At 42.2% G+C, this 21,321-nt stretch overlaps 1 protein-coding gene across 5 annotated transcripts in view; it reads left to right on the top strand.

Moving 5' to 3' along the window:
• The window catches only part of NPAS2 (neuronal PAS domain protein 2), a 125,270-nt gene that overhangs the window by 47,408 nt on the left and 56,541 nt on the right, over window positions 1-21,321 (top strand). For all 5 annotated transcript variants that reach the window (XM_059134493.1, XM_059134492.1, XM_059134491.1 and 2 more), the window contains exon 3: window positions 17,581-17,729. In XM_059134493.1, coding sequence (XP_058990476.1) covers window positions 17,581-17,729 — 149 coding nt within the window. The remainder of the gene's footprint in view (window positions 1-17,580; window positions 17,730-21,321) is intronic.

The raw sequence follows: 21,321 nt of genomic DNA, 5'->3' as shown, positions 1-21,321 counted from the left end.
CCCTCCCTTGGCATGGGGAACAGGGCTCCCCACAGCGGTGCTTCTCAGACCTTAAGCCACAACCTCCAAAGGTCACAGAATCTGTGGGGTCCCAACTAACAAGTGGATGAACAGACCATCCCAGAGCAGATGAGCATGGAATCCCCCTGCCCATCGTCATGGGCAGGCTAGCTCCCAGTTCTTTCCTCCGCATGTTTGGCCTCTCGGTCCCCTCGCAGGTAGCCATGAAGTAGGCTCAGAGGTGGACACCAGCCCTGTCCCAGCTCGTGAATTATGACACACCCTCCCCTTTCTCAGCTACCGCCTTCTCACCCACAACATCAGGCAGTCATTTCTGCCCTGCCCTCCTCCAGGCTGATTTTGGGAATCAGCCACAAAATACACAGAGAAGCTCTTGAGTATGTATGCACACACATGTGCATGTATGTTAATCGTCACATGTATGTGAAAATGCAGGACACTTTCATACGTTGACAGGGTATTCTTGTTAGCATCATGAAAAGCTCAGCAGCGATGGCCGGTGGTCACGGACTGCTTCCTGGATGCCCTAACCCTTTGATGTTAAGTCCTTTTCTGTGCATTCTCTCACAGCATCTCAACATTCCTTTGAGGCGTGTTTTCCTGTTATGCCCATTCTATGGATGAGGGAACTGAGGCTCAGTACCTGCACATATCCAGGACAGTGAGGCTGCTGGCCAGCCCTCACCTCCTCTTGACCTCAGAGGGGGAACAGGTCTAGAATGTTTGGTAATACTCAGATCCATTTGCCAGAACACCAGAAATAACATAGTTTCCCTCATAACACTTGGAAAAAACTGGGACAAAAGGACCACAATCCTAAGATTATCTGCATTTCAAAACCTCTACTTCTAGCAGGCTCTGTACCAGCATGAGAGGCCCTTCCCTTACCCCACCTGGAGGTCTGATAGGAACAGTTTGCACTCACATGATTTTTTTTTTCATGAGATTAGAAATGCTCAGCTTCAGCTCAAACCCCTCATTGTCTCCAGAAAACACGCGCTCTGTTAGGCAAGTTTTCCAAAGCTTTAGGGGATTCCTGGTTTGTTTGGATTGTTTGATCAAGTATTCTAAACCAGGACACAGTTCCGCTTTCTTCTGTGAATTCCCACGCAAATCTGGGGAGTTTTGAGTGCCCATTGTATGTCAGAACTGATTGCTGTTTTTTTTTTTTTTTTTGAGAGGAAAAATGCAAAAACACGGGCCTTGAACTCAAAAAAGGGAACAATTTGATGGAGAGACATTTGGAACCCCTGGATAACGAGGCTCCCAGTGGACCATTTTGTGGTCCAGTCCGTACACCTCCTTTTCTAATTCTGGTGTGACGTAGTTTTGTGGTGTGTGTGTGTGTGTGTCTGTGTGTGTGAGTGTGGTCATCCAGGAAGCAGTGGGCAGGAAGTGCACAGCTTAAAATGAGACAGGCCTGCCTTTGACTCCTGACACTTTTACTTTCTGTCCTCAGATGAGCTACTATACTTCTCTTCACTGTAGTTTCTTCCTTTGTGAAATGGGGCTGATGATAGTAGCAACCTCTTGGTAGGGTTCTGGCAGGAATTAAAGGAATGCTGGAGAGGACACGGTGCTAATAAGGAACACTAAGGTGTCCGGAGCCCTCACTGTGTGCCTGCAGCATTTTGCAGGCGTGACCTCTGTGATCTTCACAGCAACCCCACACCCTCGGTTATTACTGGCCCCATTTTACAGTCAAGAATGCCAAGGCGTGGGATCACACAGCCAGTCAGCGGCAGGCAGGGATTCAAATTCAGACATTATTCCGAGTCTGGGCTCCTAACAACTTCCCATGACAGTCAGTAAATGGAAGCCTTTGGGGTGACCACATGCCCAAGGGGTAGGGGGCAGAGAGTCCCATAGGAATCCTGGCTTTCCAAAGAAAGCCAGTGTCTGTGACTTGGCAGTATTATAAAGTACGGCTTCCCTCATTTCTTGAGAGAACGGAACACTAACCCGAAACTCGTTCGTGTTGGACTCTTCCTTCTGTCCCATATTAAGTGATTAGTTCATCAGCATTCATTAAAGTGACATCATCTCCTACAAAACTACAAAGTTTTGTTTCCATTACTGCGTATGTTTTTGTCGCAGAAGGGAAGATGTGTGGTGAGATTAGAGCTGTCGCTCCCTTTTATTAATAAGAATGAAGAGTGTCAGGCAGAAGGAGCCAATTCTTGGTGTTCTCATTACAGCAAATGCTGGTTTGCACACACAAGCTGAAGTCAGGCAAGAGGGAGATCCAGGGCGGCAACCAAGAAGCCCATACATGCACATTCGCAGAAGCCAGCATTGCAGAAGGAAAAGCCTCAGTTGCTGGGAGGCTGCTCATTTCTCCTGGTTTCCCCAGGGGTGATTTATCCATGTGGACCAATGACTGAGACCATTCAGTCACCCTCCGGTCTGTATTTGTTACCTAAGTAATACACTAAACAAGTGGAAGAAAATGAGGAGGCTATGCAATGTTATCCTGCCCTCAGAGGGCTTCGGGTAAGTCAGAGAGGCATTCTGGAAAACAAGCATAAAGGAAGAGATGTATGCTGCAGGGTCTATGTTGAGCAGAGCTGAGGTGATTATCAGAATTCATAAGCTCTGTTTCTCAGCCAAGCGCTCTTGCGTGGAGAAGAATATGGTTAAGAGGAGGAGACTGGCCTCATTTTATTGTTTCATTGCTCTGGATGTAAATTCTGTAGATCTGAAAGGAAAAGCTGGTCTGGTCCATGAAGGTTGTAGCCCACTTGGAGAACTCCAAGTGGGAGTTCTCCTGATGCCCCTGGGTGCAGGCTCGGTGCAGAATGAAAAGCCTGGCCCTCTTCACGATGGCTTGATGTTTCCAGCTGGAGCTGATCATGCTAATTTTGCTGGAATTTTCCTTCCTAGGCTCTTGACTGGGGAGTTATGCACATCATCGTAAGTCCCGACACAGGGGGGGGAAAATGGCAGGAAGGAATGTTTGAGACTTCCTTTCTGTTTATTTGGTGATTAAGGCAGTAGCAGGCCTTGCAAGAACGTAGATATATCAGGACACACGATTCATTCATATTACCCTGTAATTTCCAGATGAGTGATTCTGTATTCCAAACAAAGGGAACTCATACTCGCAAGCAGAATGCTAATTCTGACTGTGGCCCAGTAAAAAGCAGAATGGAAAAGGGGCCTCCCTCTGTTTGGGGTTCTTGGTTCCTACCCTGGTGGGGTACTTTGTTTGGCTAAGAAGAATTATCAGAAGGAGAATTGTGTGCCTGGTAGGCTTCGAAACTTGGGAAAGCCCTAGCCTAGGGACACCCAGAACCCTCTGGGAGCATCTGAGGCAAAAAGGAATTCACTAAAAGCCCTTTCGATCATTTCAATAAATTTTAAGTTGAAAAAGGATGGTCTGAAGCCCACCATTTTGAACATGCAGCTTTTCTGCACGAAAAGCTAAATATTCCTTTGAGAATTGCAGTAACAAGTTCCTAAGGCTTGCTCCCGTGAAATTCTCCCTGTGTGACCGTTAAGTAAGAATCACCAGAAAATTAGGCCAGTTTCCCATTTGGGCCTCGACATTTTCTGATAACTCTGGTTAAGAGTAAAGATGTCCCTGTTACATCTCAGAAGAAAAGAATAGCACCAGCTGAGCCCCACAAACTCTTCACCAATCAAAATTCTCCAGAATTCTTCAGGAGATGAGGGCAACACCAGCCTAACCCATCTAGCACCATGTGGGGTGACTTCTATCTTCACACATCCAGGTGACATTCGCTCCTTGAACAGAGCTCCTGAGCTCAGTGGTGTCCCCAGCCCCCACTGTTTGGGGGTGAAGGAGGCTGCCTAGCTCATGGACATGAGTAGGTGTGTACCTGTTCCAAGGACCCAGGCCTGGGCCCAGGGGAGGTCTGCATTGACCTTAAATGGACCTTGCTTTATGACAGAGTTTCCAAGAATGGTAAACACACTAATCTGAAGAAATACCCCCCAATATAAGTTTGGGCCATACTGTCTACTTTTTCCTCCCTTTTGAAGAGTGTCAGGGCTCCTTAGCCCATTCAAAATACTAAGATGGCAATTAGCAAATAACCCAAAGTCTGTTCTATTTTAGGTAACTGTGAATTTTAAAAATTATCTAGAAAAAAAAACAAACCTAGATTAGTAACAACAAAATAAACTTCTCTGGCCATAGTCCTTCTTTTTTCTCTAAATAATTCTTCATGATTTTCCATGGAACACCCTTTGCCCAATACTGTCTTTTATCAACTTTATCCCCATTATTGTTGCACATTTTCTTACATATGAAAAAACACCAAAACAACATTTGAAAAATAGTGAAATGTTTTTTAAAAAGTCAACAAAGCTCATTCATAACCATCGCTACTTAGAGAGAGCCACTGTTAATATTCTGACATATTTCCCATCTAGTTTATCTACAGTGCCCTTCAAATTTTAAGAGGAATCCTCTTCTAAAGTCTTTGTTCATGTGGCTGATCAGACCCTAACTGATTCTTCATAGAAGTTAACCTTTCGTGGATACAACTGTCTTAATGTGGAGAACATTGGATCCTTCCTCAACCACTCCCTGTGTTTCAAGTTCCCCCAAAACCTTTTGTGGAGACTTCAAAAGAACTGTAAGACCCAATCCTGATAAGCCTTCACAGACAGGTTCATTTTGCTCGGTTTATAATTCTCGGGTTTGAAAGACCAAGTTTGCATGCTGATCGGTTTCTGTCTCATCCTATAATGTGAAATTAGCCCAGTTTTGATACTCCAGAATTCCTGGTCTAGAAGGATTCTTGGGCATCACCCAGTCGTTGCCTTAGGCATTAACTCTTCCTGCATATCTGTTGTTGTATAACAAGCCTCTCCAAAATGGAAAGATTAGAGTGACAGCATTCATTTGCCCATGGACCTTCAGCTGGAGTGGGGCCTGGCAGGGAATGCTCTTCCCTGTGGTCTCGGCTAGAGCAGCTCAAAGATGCTGGGCTGGAAGGGTTCCCGGGTGGCTTGGTCGGTTGAGCATTCATTCTTGGTTTCTGTTGGGGTTGTGATGGCATGGGTCATGGGATTGAGCCTGCCTCACCCTGTGTGCTCTGTGGGGTGTCTGCTTAAGATTCTTTTCCTCATCTCCACCCCCCATGCATGCACATATGCACACATCTCTCTATCTCACTAAGATAAATAAATAAATCTTAAAAAAAAAAAAAAAAAGATGGTAAGCTGCAACCACCCAAAGACATGCTTTCTTCCATAGCTAGTGGTTGATGTAGGCTGTCAGCTGGGACTGTGGCTTTCCACGTGGAAGTCGCTTCCTCACAACAGGTGACTGGGTTCCAGGGCATCATGCATGGGCGAGAAAGCCAGAAGGGAGCTGTGTGTCCTCTTACTACCTGGCCTTGGAAGTCAAGCATTTCCCTTGTGCTGCATTCTGTTCTCTAGATGCAAGTCACTGAGGTCAGCCAGCCCAACTCAAGGAAGGGAGGTTTAGAACTCATGTTCTGATGGAGAAGGAATTTCAGAAAAATTTTTATAATTCTCTGGTTTAAAAATCACCATATCACTGTCCTCACTATTTTATAAAAGGAACCTAAGACCTGTGGAGGTGGGAATGCGTTGCCCACTCTCTCTAGGCTTAAGTGGCAGAACCAGGACAAGAACTCACATTTTCTGGAAATTTGTCTAATGCTTCGTCAGCTAAGCTATACCATCCTGATTCTCTGCTACCCCAACCACTCTTTAACTTCCAATGGTACCTGTAAGTGTGAAACTAATATACCTCATAAATTGCCTTTCGCATTGTCCCCATGGAGACTCTCTGTAGGAAAAAGTCACTCTATATAGAACTGTGTACTTATAGACCTATTGTTATACCTTTTACTCAAAAACCCAGCTGCTCTTGGCAGCACGGGCAACCCACCAGTGCTTCTGTCACCAGTTCTGGCCACTGCCTTCCAACTTTATTGGGTAGCATTTGATTTTTTCAGCTTTTACTCCATTTGGCCAACCACGTGTGATTCAGAGAAGCATCTTGTTTTTCCCTCATCAGTATGTTCTATCTACTCAGTTAACAGAACTAGACTTGTGGGGGCCAGTTTAAAAAGATGGCATCCTTGGGATTAAATTAAACATCAGGAAGGGCTCCTAGTATGGAAGTGTGTCTCGTGTTACAGATACTGTCTCTCTAGATGCTGGAGAGGCTTTGAGCAGAAGATGTCCACCAGCCCAACCTGTCTGCACATGAAGTAAGTTAAAAAGAAGAGTCCCCTCATGATGATAGTAATTTTTTCCTCTTTTCACCAACTTTATCTTTATTCTTGATCTAGTTTACAGATCAGAAGTTCTGATACAATGATTTTTCATTTCTTCCCTTTAGGGAAACCCAGGATTTGGGGTCACATATAAAATGTAACTGCACCACTGTCATGTGCCTTTGTGAATTTAGAGAGAGCTGAGGACACAAACCTATAAGAGCATGTTTACATTCAGCTGCCTGCCCAAATTCCCTATTCTTGCCATGGGGCCTCTCCTAGGAGGATAGGACATGAGCATCTTCCTTCCTGGCCTGTGCCATAAGCGTCTCAAAAGGACCTGCTCCCCACCCAGCTACAGCTATCCTTCTTGAGTGGTTGAGTGTAAAGCCCAGTCTTGCACACTAAATATCCACATCTGTGATCATCCCCTCACCAAGGTGGGGAGAGAAACCTTGAGCATGGTTTATATAGTATGCCTCATGAAATCCCCTGCAACAGAAGGACCTTCAAGGTTCCACCTATCGGAGAAATGAAAGAGGGTTGTGTTTGTGTGTGTACATGTGTGTATACATGTGTGTTCCCCTTCCACAATACCTGACCTTGGAACCATGGTCCTCTCCCACCTTCCTTTCCACAGTGCCTCTCCTTCCTTAAGTCCCCTTGATATACCTTAAGCAAGGTCACCTTGTAAGAATGCAGGCTGCTGTGCTAAATCTCACGTAGCTCCTGAACAGCAGGTACAATAACCCTATGGAATTCCAGAGCTCTGGGAGCCTAAACTCCCCAAGTTGCTTCTCCACTTCTTCATATCAGAGAGATCATATGGTAGTTGTCTTTCTCTGATTGACTTATTTCGCTAAGCATGATACCCTCTAGTTCCATCCACATCATCGCAAATGGCAAGATTTCATTTTTTTTTGATGGCTGCATGGTATTCCATAGTATATATATACCACATCCATCTGTTGTGCATCCATCTGTTGATGGACAGCTAGGTTCTTTCCATAGTTTGGCTATCGTGGACATTGCTGCTATAAACATTCGGGTGCACGTGCCCCTTCGGACCACTACATTTGTATCTTTAGGGTAAATACCCAGTAGTGCAATTGCTGGGTCATAGGGTAGCTCTATTTTCAACTTTTTGAGGAACCTCCATGCTGTTTTCCAGAGTGGTTGCACCAGCTTGCATTCCCACCAACAGTGTAGGCAGGTTCCCCTTTCTCTGCATTCTTACCAGCATCTGTCATTTCCGGACTTGTTAATTTTAGCCATTCTGACTGGTATGAGGTGGTATCTCATTGTGGTTTTGATTTGTATTTCCCTGATGCTGAGTGATGTGGAGCATTTTTTCATGTGCCTGTTGGCCATCTGGATGTCTTCTTTGCAGAAATGTCTGTTCATGTCCTCTGCCCATTTCATGATTGGATTATTTAAGAACCAGCTTTCTGACTAGAGGAACAAAAAGGGAGCCATGGGAACCAAAAAAAATACTGGGCAGAGATCTGAGAAGAAGTAGCTCAGGGAAGTGACCATATAAAGAGGATTATGAGATCTAAGCTCACCACCAAATTGAATATGCATGGGTCTGACCTTAATGTACCATAGCCTTTCAGATCTGAACTGCAGGACAGACCACCACTCAAGATCTAAGACCAGCTACATAGGACAAATCTAAATAACACCATGGATTTCTTATCAGAAACCATGGAAGCCATCTAGAAGTGACACAGTATTTTTTAAAAGTTGAAGGAAAAGAAGGAAAAGAAACATTAGCCCAGATTTCTAGATCCAGTAAAAATATCCATCGGAAATGAAGGTAAGTGAAGACATTTTCAAATGAAAACAAAACAAAACAAAACAAAAACAAAAAACAGGGCACCTGGGTGGCTCAGTGGGTTAAGCCTCTGCCTTTGGCTCAGGTCATGGTCTTGGGGTCCTGGGATGGAGTCCTGCATCGGGCACTCTGCACAGCGGGAAGCCTGCTTCCCCCCACTCTCTGCCTGCCTCTCTGCTTACCTGTGATCTCTTGTCTGTCGAATAAATAAAGAAAAAATTTTAATTAAAAAAAATCACTAAAAGTTTTTTTTTTTAATCAGTAGACCTGCTCTGAAAGAATTTCTAAGGAAGTTTTTCTAACAGAAAGGAAATGATACCAGATGGAAGCTTGGGATAAGAGATATAGATGAAGAGTAACAGAAATGGTAGATATCTGGCTACATAGAATAGATAGTCTGACATTTGGGAAAAGTAACATAATCTGACATGATTCAGCATACGTAGATATCGTGCATAAGATAACTACAACATAAAGGGAGGGAGGATATAGGGAACTAAATGGAATAAAGTTTCTACATCCTACTTGAAATGGTAAAATAGTTTAAGTTGGCCCTGAAATGATGTTTTTATATTGTAATCCATAGAGTGATTACTAGACACTATACAAGGAACTGTAGTAAATAAAAACATGATAGGCTAAAATGAAATACTTTTTTAAATTAAATAAAATGAAATAAAGAATCCAAAAGATGGCAAGATAAGAAAAATAGAAAACAACAACAAAAAACAATGAAAGTAAAACAAAACAGAAAACGGTAAAATGGTACACCTAAATCCAAACATCTAATCCCATGAACTCTAAGTGATCTAAACATGCCAACTAAAAGAGAGTGTCAGAGTGAATTTCTTTAATGACTTAACCATATGCTGTTCACAAAGTATTTGCTTAAAATATGATGATATAATAGGCTCAAAGTAAAACTGTGGGAAATGATATACCACACAAACATTAATGAAAAGAAAGCCAGAGTGATTGTATTAGTATAAAATATAAAATAAAGTAGATTTCAGAGCAAAAATTTACCAGGAATAAAGAGTGGCATACATAATGATAGTTAGTTTACCAAGAACACATAAAAATTCTGAATGTGTATACACCTAACAACAGAGCTCCAAAATGCTTGAAGCACAGCATAAGGAACTGAAATGTGTCTTTAATATGCTTATCAGTAGTAGAATTAGTAGATAGAAATTCAGCAAGGGTTTAGAAGAACTGAAAAACACCATCAACTAATAGGAACTGCTTGACATTTATAGAACACTCCACTAAACAAAAGCAGGATACACACTCTTTTCAAGTACACATTGAACACTCACTAAATCCTGTTTCACAAAATAAATTTAAAGAAGTCTAGATGAATGAAATTAAGTACAAACAGAAAGATGGCAAGAACAATATCTCTAAAACTTGGAAATTAACAGTATGGCTTCTAAGTAATTCAAAGGTTAGAGAGAAAGTCTCAAGGAATTTTAGAAAATATTTTGAACCGAACAAAAATAAAAATACCACATATTAATACTTGTAGGTTGCAGCTAAAGCAGTGCTTAGAGGAAAATCTATAGCATTAAATTGTTATAGTGGAAAACAGTAAATGTCTCAAATCAGTAACTATGCTTCTACTTTAAGAAACTATAAACAGCAGAGCAAAATAAATTCAAAACAAAAAGAAGAATGAAAATTTTAAGAGCAGAAATCAATAAGATTGAAAAAACAGAAAAATAATAGAGAAAAACCAAAATATGATTTAAAAGAAAACCAATAAGGATGGTAAGTCTTTTGCAAGAATGACCGAAAAGAAAATAAAAATTACCAATAACAGAAATAAAAAAGGAGATATTATTACACACTCTTCAGACATTAAAGGGGCCATAAGGGAATACTATAAAAAAAACTGTATACATGTAAAGTTGGCAACTTAGATTAGAGGTAAAACTCCTACAAGGTGAAATGGAAAGCCTAAACTGTCCCAAATAAAGAAATTGAATTTGTAGTTAAAAATCTTCTGAAAAAGAAATCTCGGACTCAAACATTAAAAGAAAAATATCACCAATTTTACACAGTCCTTTCCAGTAAGTTAAGAGGAGGAAATACTTCCTAACTTATTTTCTGAGATTCTCATTACCTGGAGTGGGGTGGTGGGGAGTACAAGAAAAGAAAACTACAGACAGATATCCTCATGAACACAAATGTAAAAATCCTCAACAAAACATTAACAAGTATATGTGTGTAATATATACATATATCATACACATATATGTAAAATACAACATGACCAATTAGAGTTTTATCCAGGGAATGACAGGCTGTTCAGTCATTGTCATCCACCAAGTTTTCAGGGTAAAGAAGAAAAACCAAAACCACAGGATCGTTTTCAATGAAGTAGAAAAAGGTTTTGACAGAATTCAACTTGTATTTTTGTTATAAACTCCCAGAACACTAGGAATAGGAGAGAATTTCCTTAACCTGATAAAGGACATTTACATAAAACCTACAGCTGATATACTTACTGGCAAAAGATTGAATGTGTTCCCCTAGGATGGGGAATAAGACAAAGGTGTCTGCTGTCATCACTCCTGTTCAATGTCATACTGCATGTCTTAGCTAAAGCAATAAGACCATAAAAGAAATAAAAGACACATTGATTGGAAAAAAGGAAATAATGCTTCCCTTATTGACAGATGACATGTTTGTATATAGAACATCCCAAGAGACTTAGCAAAACAAATAAACTCCTGTAACTAATAAGTGAATTTAGCAAGATCACAGGATACAAGGTCAACACACAAATGAATCACCTTTCTGTAGGCCCACAGTGAACTATTAGAAACTAATATTAAGAACACAATGCGGCTTATAACCAATCCAAAAGAATGAAATACTTAGGTATGAATTGAATAAGACATATGTGAGTTACCTATGTGAAAATTTCAAAATGCCCATAGTAAAAATCAGAGAGACCTGAATAAATGGAAAGTTGTCTTTGTGTTTATGGCTGGAAGACTCTACAGAATAAAGATACCAAATTTTCCCAAATTGGTCCATAGATTTAAAGCAATTCCATTCAAAATCCCAACAAAACTCTTTGTAGATATACACAACTAATTGTAAAATGTAATGGAAAGACGGAGAAACTAAAATAGTTTTGAAAAATAATTTTGAAAAAGAGGAACAACTTTATCTGATTGGAGGAATCACATTATCTGATTTAAGACTTATTATAAAGCTGCAGTAATGGAGACAGCATGGTGTTGGTGGAGGAATCGATCCAAACATAGGTCAATGAGATAGAATAGAGAATTGAGAACCCAGAAACTGACCCACAGAAATATGATAAAGTGATTTTTTACAAAGGTTCAAAGGTAACCCCATGTAGAAATGTCTTTTCTTTCATGGAGTTGACAACTGGACAACAACATACAAAACTTCAACCAAAACCTTACATATTATAGGGCCACCTGGGTGGCTCAGTGGGTTAAAGCCTCTGCCTTCAGCTCAGGTCATGATCCCAGAGTCCTGGGATCGAGCCCTGCATCAGGCTCTCTGCTCAGTGGGGAGCCTGCTTCCTCCTCTCTCTCTGCCTACTTGTGATCTCTGTCTGTCAAATAAATAAATAAAAATCTTTAAAAAAATAAAAACCTTACATATTATAAAAATAATGAGCTCCAAGTGGATCGTGACACGAGAATTGTGTAGAGCTCCAGGAGGAGCATCTCTATGGAGATCTCTATGGTCTCTACAGGAGCCTGCGGCTGGGCAGAGGGTGCCCAGACCTGATATCAAAACACAATCCACAAAAGAAATAAATTGTGAAATTGAACTTCATCAAAATGAGAAACTTTGACTCTGTGAAAGACACCATTAAGGGAATAAAAAGGCAAGCTGTGAGAAACTAGTGACAAATCGTATGTCGGCGTCAGAATATGTAAAGGATGCCCAGCCCTCAACAGTAAGGAGATAAAAAGCCCAATTTAGAAATGGGCAAAAGACCTGAGCAGATGCGTCACCAAAGAAGATATACAGATGGCCAAAAAAAAGAGAACATCATTAGCCATTAGATAAATGCAAATTTAAGCCCCAGTGAGATAATACTGCATATCTTTTAGATTAGCTAAATTACAAGTACTGACAATACTAACTCCCCTTGAGGATGTAGAACATCTGGATCCCTCCTACGTGGCTGGTGAGGAGGTAGTAAAGCCACTGTGGGAAACAACTTGGAAGCTTCTTATGAAATTAAATGTACATTTTCCATAGGACCCAGATTACTCTTCAGAGAGCTGAAAACTTGTGTCCACACACCCCCCAAAAAAAACCCTGTACACAAATGTATACAGCAGCTCTAGTCATAACCACCAAAAAAATGGGAAACAACCTGAATTTCCTTCACAGATAAATGGATAGACCAGCTGTGGGACATCCATATGATAGAAAACCGGTGCTCAGCACTAAGAAGGGGCAAGGTGCTGATAGGCATAGTAATCTGAATGAATCCCAAAGACATTTCTGTGGATAGAAGAAGCCAGGCTCAGGGATTATGTGCTTTATGGTTGTATTTCTATGACATTCCACAAGAGAGAGCATGGTGATGAAGAACAGGACAGGGGTTGCCTGGGGTTACAGATGTGGAGAGAATGAAGGAGCTTTAGAGGGAACTCTTCTGTCTCTTGGCTGTGGTGCTGGTTACACGAATTTACACATGTGTGAAAATTTATAGAACTGTGCACAAAAGAAAAGGTTAAGTTTACTGTATGTTCATTTTGCGAGTAGGACTTTTAAAGGTATGTATCAACAGCATTACTTTTCCTTAGATAAATGAAATTCAGGTGAGGCTCTTTTTGCCTCTGAGGCCCGCTTTCTCCCTGGTGCTTGTCACAGGAGGTTTGGTTAGTACAGAGCCGGGGAGCGCAGCCCACAGCCACGCAGGGCACTGTGGTACTGTGCCCGGCCACCCTCACCTCCCTGTCAGTCTCTGCTCACTTACCCCTGAGCGGGGTCCCTCTCCCCTTTCTCCTGATGTCCTGACCTTTTCTCTCTCCCTCAGATGGCCCATCAGTGCCCTGTCCCGAACTCATCCACAAGCCGAGACCAGATCGCCTATACTGGATTCTAGACACTGTGGCTGGCCTCACTCTTTTTGTCCCCTCTCTCACTTTACTTTCCCACATCTCCAACTGTTCTGTCAAAGCTGACAATGCTCCTTTTCATTGGTTTTGTCCCCACAACCTGCCCCCCCCAGGCCACCTTGCATCAGCCCCTTCCCTTGATGCTTCCCTGACCCCCTGGCATGGCTGCTCTCTTTCCCATGTGAACTCCTTTGGCAGTTTGTCTAAACTTCTCACCTAACCCTTAAAACGTTGCCCCTGATGTGTGACTTGCCTCTCTTCCTCTAGACTCTAAGCTTCTTTCAGTTGGCTGTTTTTAGTATTTTCTCCAGTATTTTTCTGCAGTATTCTTCCCTGAACACAAACACCATCATCCCATTAGCATGCAATGCCATTTTTCTGCAGAAGATGTTTAGTTTCTAAGCTATAACCTCAAGCAGCCAGAATTTGTCACTCTTAGTTCTGTGCTCCCAGAGCACTGGTGCATGGCTCCATAACAGATAGCTTGGTGATGGTTCTGGAGGGAGCTGGAGGAGACAGGGGAGGGCACTGCTTCACAGCACGGGCACACAGGCCAGCCAGCTCCACCACTTCCTGGTCATGTGACTTCAGTGAGTCACACAACATCTCAGTGCCTCTGCTGTTTCATCTGTGAACTGGGAATTAGAGCATCTATCTTCAAGGGTCATTGCAAGGATGAAAGTAATTAATAGAAGTAAAGCATTTAAAATGGTGCCCATTACATTAGTAAGTGCCCGACAAATGTTATCAATGGAACCATTGTCCCTTGGGGACCCCAGAAAAGATCACCTGGGGCTTTTTGAGCCCTGCATTCAAAACCAAAGGGTCAGGCTTGTATAGACGTGTATTTAACACACCCACACACATGCACACGCACACACAAACACCCACACCCACACACCTCTTCCCTTCCATCCCTCCTTTCTTTCTCTCCTTCCGTCCTCTCTCTCTTCAATTCAGTAAGACAACCCCATTGAAGATTTGAGCAGACATTTCACAAAAGAACATATACGAAACAACATGAAGCATATGAAGGGGTGTCCAGTGTCATTAGTCATCAGGAAATGCAAACTAAATCAGAAAACTGCAAATTAAAACTACAATGAGGAAACATCACAATGCCTCAGGTGAGAAGAGACTGACAATACCACATGTTGACAAGTCTGGAGGAGCACAAGGCCTTCTAGGTTGCTGGTGGACACGTAGACACAGTCCAGCCACTTGGCATAACCGCATGGCGGGATCTAATCACAGGGAACATCTAGTAAGACTATGACTCAGCAATTTCACACCTATGTATTTATCCAAGAGAAATGTGTGCCCATGTCTATGTAGAGACATGGATGTCAATTCTCCAATTAGCATTATTCTCCATCCCCCTGAACTGGAAACAACCCCATGGAATACTACTCAGCCATCAAAAGGAATATTCATGTGTACGACAACACAGATGAATCTCAAAAACCTAACGCTAACTGCACATTCAAGACTATATGCTGTCTGATTCTATTTACATGAAATTCTAAAAATGGCAAAACTAATGTGACAGCAGATCACTGGTTTCCTGTGGCTGTCATCAAGGGGAGATCAACCAGAGAGACACAGGAGAATACCTTTCAGGACGAGGGAACGGTTTGGTCTCTGAGTTTGGGTGGTGGTTACACAATTACCAAAATTCATTGAACCGTACACTTCAAATAGCTGGATTTTACTGAATGTAAATAATGACATGAAGGAAAAATCAAAGCCAGAGGCTGATGAGGGGTCTTTCAGCTGGTTGTCCCAGTACTTTCTGCATGGTGTCTCGGGGCCTGCCAAGACGACCTCCTTATCGGAAATAAGGTCATTTGAGGCTCATTTTCTTTCTCTTGCCTCAGAGCCACAGATCCAGCTGACAGTGACCGATTTCCAGTGGGCACCATAGTGTGTCTCAGGCGGAGGCTGACGGAAACAAGCTTGTGTTTCTGTCACTAATGATATAAGCCTTCATCGTATTCTCTGCCAGGCCATGTTGGTTGTCATTACACCCATTGAAGAAGAGAACAGAGTAATAATGAGCTGGGTGTTATCGGCTCACAAATAATTTATAATGGGCAAACTAGGACAGGAGCAGAGCTTTTTTTGGCTAAGAAGGCTCATGTCATTCTTTCAAATCTAGGCCAAAAAATTATTTATAATGCATAGACAGTCACTCGGAAAGTTAAAAGGTTTCTTTCTTCTCTCCTATGTGTTTGAACATAATGCTTTTTACCCTAGACTCGCAAAAGCTGCCTTAGTGTGTTCCTTGGACACCTGCATTCAGTCTGTGACTCTGAGAAGACATATATGAGGGTGGTTACTTGGCTAGGAATGAGACCTTTGTAGGAACCCTTTAAGGGTGTCAGGTCCTCCCCCAAATCCAAGAAGGTTAGGAATGAGGGAAAAGTCAGGAAAAGGAGATGGTTATGCATGGGTGGTGATCACACACTTGAGGTAAGCTTTGAAGAATTGCCTCAGGTATTATCAGGAAAGAACCCAAACCAAGATATAATCACAAAGGACAGCTTGCCAACGGGTGTGTTGAATTAAAGGCAGGTCGTGTGTCCTTAGTAGAGACAAGCAGGGTGGTTATGGCCCTATGACATCTGAGAAGAGGATATTTGCTCTGTGTCTCTATATTTGCAGGGGCTGTTTGGGGAAGCAGAATCTTTATTGACACTGATACTTGTCGGTATGGATACCGACCCCAGGGGAGATGCAGCCCTCTGATGGGAATTTGCTGAACTGTCACAAGCCACCAGCACCCTGTCCTGACTATACGTTGGCCAGTAGCCTCCTGATAAGTGATCAGCTGCCCTGGGCCTCTTGATGCCAGGCCCCAGGGTGCTGAGAGCAGCGGGTAGACCAGTTCGATGGGCCCCGTAGCTGAGGCCCCTGTCCTCCCAGTGAGCTGACTGTGGAACAAGTCCATCCTGGATGAAATGAGGAAGGTGGGTCCACTTTCGATCACCTTCAGTTAAAGTGATTGCTGATAAGGGGCTAGTCCCATGGGGTGGAGAGCCAGCCACTTGGTCTGTGGTGTGTCGTTAAAGATCAAGGCCTCTAGAGTGGTGCTGCTTCCCAGGGCAAGGGCAGGCTTCCTGCGACACATGCTCCTTGTTTGACTATCTATAAAATGGCCCATATAGTGTGTTTTCCTGTTCCAGTTCCTGAGGACCCCAGGCTTGCTCAGAGGTCCCCTCCCCTCAAGCCAAGTGGCTCTACTTTGATCTCTCTGTAGATGTGTGGTGTAGTGTGTCGTTTTAAAAATAGACTTTATTTTTTTTAGAGTAGGTGTAAGTTCACAGAAAAACCAAGCAGAAGGTAAAGAGAGCCCCCATATATCCCCTGCCCCTGTGTACGGACAGCCTCTCCATTACCAACAGCCCCCAGTGGATACAGTGGATGAACCCACACTGACACATCACTATCCCCCAGAGTCCCCACTTGCCATCAGCACCCACTCTTGGTGTTGGATATTGTGTGAGTTTGGCCAAATGTAAGATGATGTGGGTCCACCATGATCATATGGTACAAGGCATTTCACTGCCCTAAAAACCCTCTGTACCCCACCTATTTATCCATCCCCAGCCCACTGATCTTCTCACTGTCTCCATAGTTTTGCCTTTTCCAGAATGTCAAATAGTTGGAACCTGTGCAGTATGTAGTCTTTTCAGATTGGCTTCTTAAGTATTATGCATATAAGGCTCCTCTGTGTCATCTTGTCAAAGGTTCATCTGCTTAGCAGCTTGACAGCCGTACGCACTCTCTGTCATACGTTAGCCCCAGGTTGAGCACGGTTTTGCAGTCATTTTCGTGTGGGATGTGCCTTGTCTCCCCACAGGATGATGAGCTCTGGGGCAGAGGCCAGGACATATGCCCTATGTGGCACAGTTCTCTGCCAGACACTCAGGGCACCTGGCTTACCCTTGTAACTTGATGCTGAGGGCTGCATGCTCTGGGGTGGAGGGGACATGGTTAGAGCCTAGGAAAGGGCTTTCAGAGCAAAACCCTCTGGGCTGCAGCCGTGTACACAGCATGTCATTTGCTCTCTGAAGTTTAAAGCTCCATGAAGTCAGAGCAAGCAGCATCTGGCAACAGAGCTAATCTGTGTAAGGTTTTGCATCTGAGTCAGAACTTGCTTATTAACACTGTCTGTCTTTGTGGCCAAGAGTCTGGAAAAACATTTTTTTGTCCCCATTACCCAACTCTGAAATGTGGCGAACGTTACTTTCCCTGAAAGGGTTCTGATAAGATGATCACAACAGAACACACTCCGTTGGAAAGTACCTCCATTTCATAATAAAGCCTTTATGGAGTGGAATGTTCCAGTAACCTGTGTGTTCTGTGTTTACAGAGCTTCTCGAAACAAGTCTGAGAAGAAGCGTCGGGACCAGTTCAATGTTCTCATCAAAGAACTTAGCTCCATGCTCCCTGGCAATACGCGGAAAATGGACAAAACCACCGTGCTGGAAAAGGTCATTGGATTTTTGCAGAAACACAATGGTAAAGGTTCCGTTTGTCTCCATTTTTATTCCATTCCTGCCCTTTTTTGGTGATGACTGCATCAACCTGGTCTTCTGCTTGGCTCTCTTCTTTCCAGCAAAGCCCAATCTCATCAGCCACGGGCTTTCTCCAGCAAAGGCACTCCACCCTCTTTAATACCCCACCTCCAGCAGGTTTGGGAAAGGACACTCTCCTCCCAAATTGCTTTATTAGCCAGAGGAGAGAATCTAAAGCAGCCTCACAGGTAGCACCCAGCCTAAGTGGAGTGATGTTAACCGTGGGAGTGTCTTGATTAAAAATGTCTGCAGCAAGCATTTTTCATTCAGCTCGGAAGAGAATCAATGCCCAAGAATTCATTTTCCAAATGAATTCTTCCTCCTGAGTGGACTGGTTTCTCCAACCCCCCCTGCCATGGCCCCTGAACTCTTTGGCCTTCTGAGGTACGCCATGGGAAAAATACACTTAAAATCAGGAATTTACTTACTTTAAATCCATTCTTTTGATTGAGAGATAATTCACGTGCCATAAAATTCGCCATTATAAAGTTTATAATTCAACGGTTTTAAGTGTATCCAAAAGGCTGTGCCACCGTTAATACTAATTTTCTCATCCCATAAAGTGGTCACTGCCCATTTCCCCTCCCTCCAAATCCTGACAATCACTCAACTACTTTCACTCCTTCTAGATTTGCCTAGTCTAGGCATTTCATACAAATGGGACCATCCAGTATGTGGTCCTTGGTTTCTGGCTTCTTTCACTCAGCATTCATATTTTAGCAAGCACTTGTGTTTTACTCCACATTATGGCCAATAATATCTATTGTATGGATATACCACATTCTGCTTAGCCACGTATCAGTTGATGGCTTTTGGGTTGTTTCTACTCTTTAACCAGTATAAATAATGCTTCATGTACGGTTCTTTGCATGGTTATATATTTTCAGTTCTCTTGGACTTATATCTAGGATTAGAATTGCTCAGTCCAGTGGTAACTCAAGTTCAACTTTTTGAGGAACTGCAAACTGGTTTCTGTAGCAGCTGGACAGTTTTATACTCCAGAAGCCATGTATAAGGGTTTCAGTTTCTCCACATCCTTACCAACGCTTGTTATTGTCTGATATGTGTGTGTGTGTGTGTGGTGTTTATTATAGCCTTCCTAAGGAGTATGAAGCAATTATCTCATTATGGTTTTGATTTGCATTTCCCTAAAGATTAATAGTGTTGAGCTTTTCATGAACTTACTGGCCATTCATATATCTTCTTTAGAGAAATGTCTATTCAAATCCTTTGTCCATGGTTTAATTGGATTATCTATCTTTTTGTTGCTGAGTTGTAAGTGTTCTTCATATAGTCTGGATACTAGACCCTTATCAGATATATAATTTACAAATATTTCCCCCCAGTTTCTTTCACTTTTTTTTTTTAAAGATTTTATTTATTTATTTGACAGAGAACACAAGTAGGCAGAGAGGCAGAGAGAGAGAGAGAGAGAGAGAGAGAGAGAGAGAAGCAGGCTCTGCACTGAGCAGAGAGCCCAATGCGGGGCTCGATCCCAGGACCCTGGGATTATGACCTGGACTGAAGGCAGAGGCTTTAACCTGCTGAGCCACCCAGGCGCCCTACCCATGTCATTTGACACACAAATGTTTCCAAGTTTGAAGCCCAATTATCTTTTTTTGTTGTGCTTGTTTATGTGTGTCTTAGGTATCTTATCTAAGAAACCATTGTCTAATCTAAGCATATGAATATTTGCATCACCTGTGTTCTCTTCTAAGAGTTTTTTAGTTTTAAGCCCTAGATTAAGTATCAAGCATATAAGCTATAGGGTGAGCATTTAGGTATTTGATCCATTTTGAGTTATTTTTTTGTACGAGGTATAAGACAGGGAGTTGAAATTCATCCTTTTGCATGTTGATATTCAATTATCCCAGCATTTCTTTCTTTTTAAAAGCTTTTTAATACTTATAGAAAATATACAAATAATAACTGTACAATCAAATTACTTATCACACGGTATATTAGTAAACACAGCTCGGTAAGTACAAGCTTCTCCAGTAGATGCCCCCTCCTTCCTATTACCTCTGCTTTCCCCAGAAGTAATCTCTATTTTGACTTCTAATACTAGAGTTGGGCTATTGGGACCTTATTCAGATGGAATCATAAGATTATAAACACCATGTTTATGTGGTTAATCTGTTCTTCCATTGTTGTGGCTGGTTCATTTTCATTGGTATATAGTATTCCATAACATGAAGTTACCACTTGACTCTATCCTTGAACTTAAGTCTTTCTCAAATCACCCTCTCTCCCTTTTACCTTTTTCCTTTAAACCCTTTTACCTCTTAGCACTGACCACCCTACCCTGCTGCTCACCTGTGGATGGTACAATAAATAAATAAATTGGAGCGGGAGTTAAGAGGGTTCAGTAGATATTAACACGCAAGAAGAGTAGAATTCTCTTTTTTTTTTTCCCTTAACCATGACACCAAACATAATAAAGTCAGAAATGTCAGGTTATTGAGGAGATAATTATGATTCTTCTGTGCTTACAGTGATGCTTCTCTTTCATAGAACATTTTCCTAGACAAGATGATTTCATGGAAGAGGGCACAGCTAGGACATTAGAAAGTTTCATTATACTTTCTATTCTTTCATTGATTCTTTAATAATTTTATATACCTATTAAAAAGATGACAGTAATGATAAACCTCCTTTTTTCTTCCAAAGCTGCCCAGGGGAGTGTAAAGAATATGTTAATTGCTTTTGTTAAAAGTCAGGGAAGAATAATCAAGCTGGATTGGAACAAAGTGTTGCAGCAGTATTCCAACTGCCCCAGTAATTTAATCAGAATGGTTATGTTTCCTAAATGATGATTTGGCTAAGTGAAATAGCAGGTTGGTTCGATTACTAAGATATTTTGCACAAATTACTCAAACTAGGTCAGTGCCACTGAGAAGCAGGACAGCTGTTAAATAGGACAGCTGGGATCAAGTTCATCAGTATGACATTTATGCTGGGCTCTGTCCGCTGCAGAATTATAGAATTGTCAAATTGGGACCTGGAAAGAATCAGTCAGCAGAAATGCGGCCTCCTAACATCAGGAGCATCCATCCATCTCTACTTCACCTTTTTTATAAGACTAAGGCCTACTTTGCACAGCCCCCTCAAAGGCAACCCTGATCACCTGTGGATCTCACTCATCCTCTGTGATTTTACGTTCCAAAGAAAGCAGAAAATTCATCAAAGATTTTATGGAGGAATACAGCAGTTAGACCAAAATTTGGATTAAATCAAAAATAAAAACAAACAATAACTTCAGTTATAATCCAAGTGGACGGGAACTCCACAAGAATCCGCAGTAGAGCAGAGAACACCATGGTCAGCATCTGTTCAGGGCTCCCTGTGAGCCAGGCAGGCATTGTTCTAAGGATTCTTGTATAGGAACACATGTGAGCTTCACAGCAGCTCACCTAAGTTAATATTATTTCACAAGTGAGACAATCAAGGCACAGAGATGTTAGGCCACTCACCCAAGTGAGACTGTCAGCTTGGTAAGGAATCTATACAAGGCAATCTGCCTCCAGATGCCAAGT

This window comes from Mustela lutreola, chromosome 9 (assembly GCF_030435805.1).
Source record: "Mustela lutreola isolate mMusLut2 chromosome 9, mMusLut2.pri, whole genome shotgun sequence".
Taxonomy (NCBI): Eukaryota; Metazoa; Chordata; class Mammalia; order Carnivora; family Mustelidae; genus Mustela; species Mustela lutreola.
This window is presented reverse-complemented; position numbering and strand designations above follow the sequence as displayed.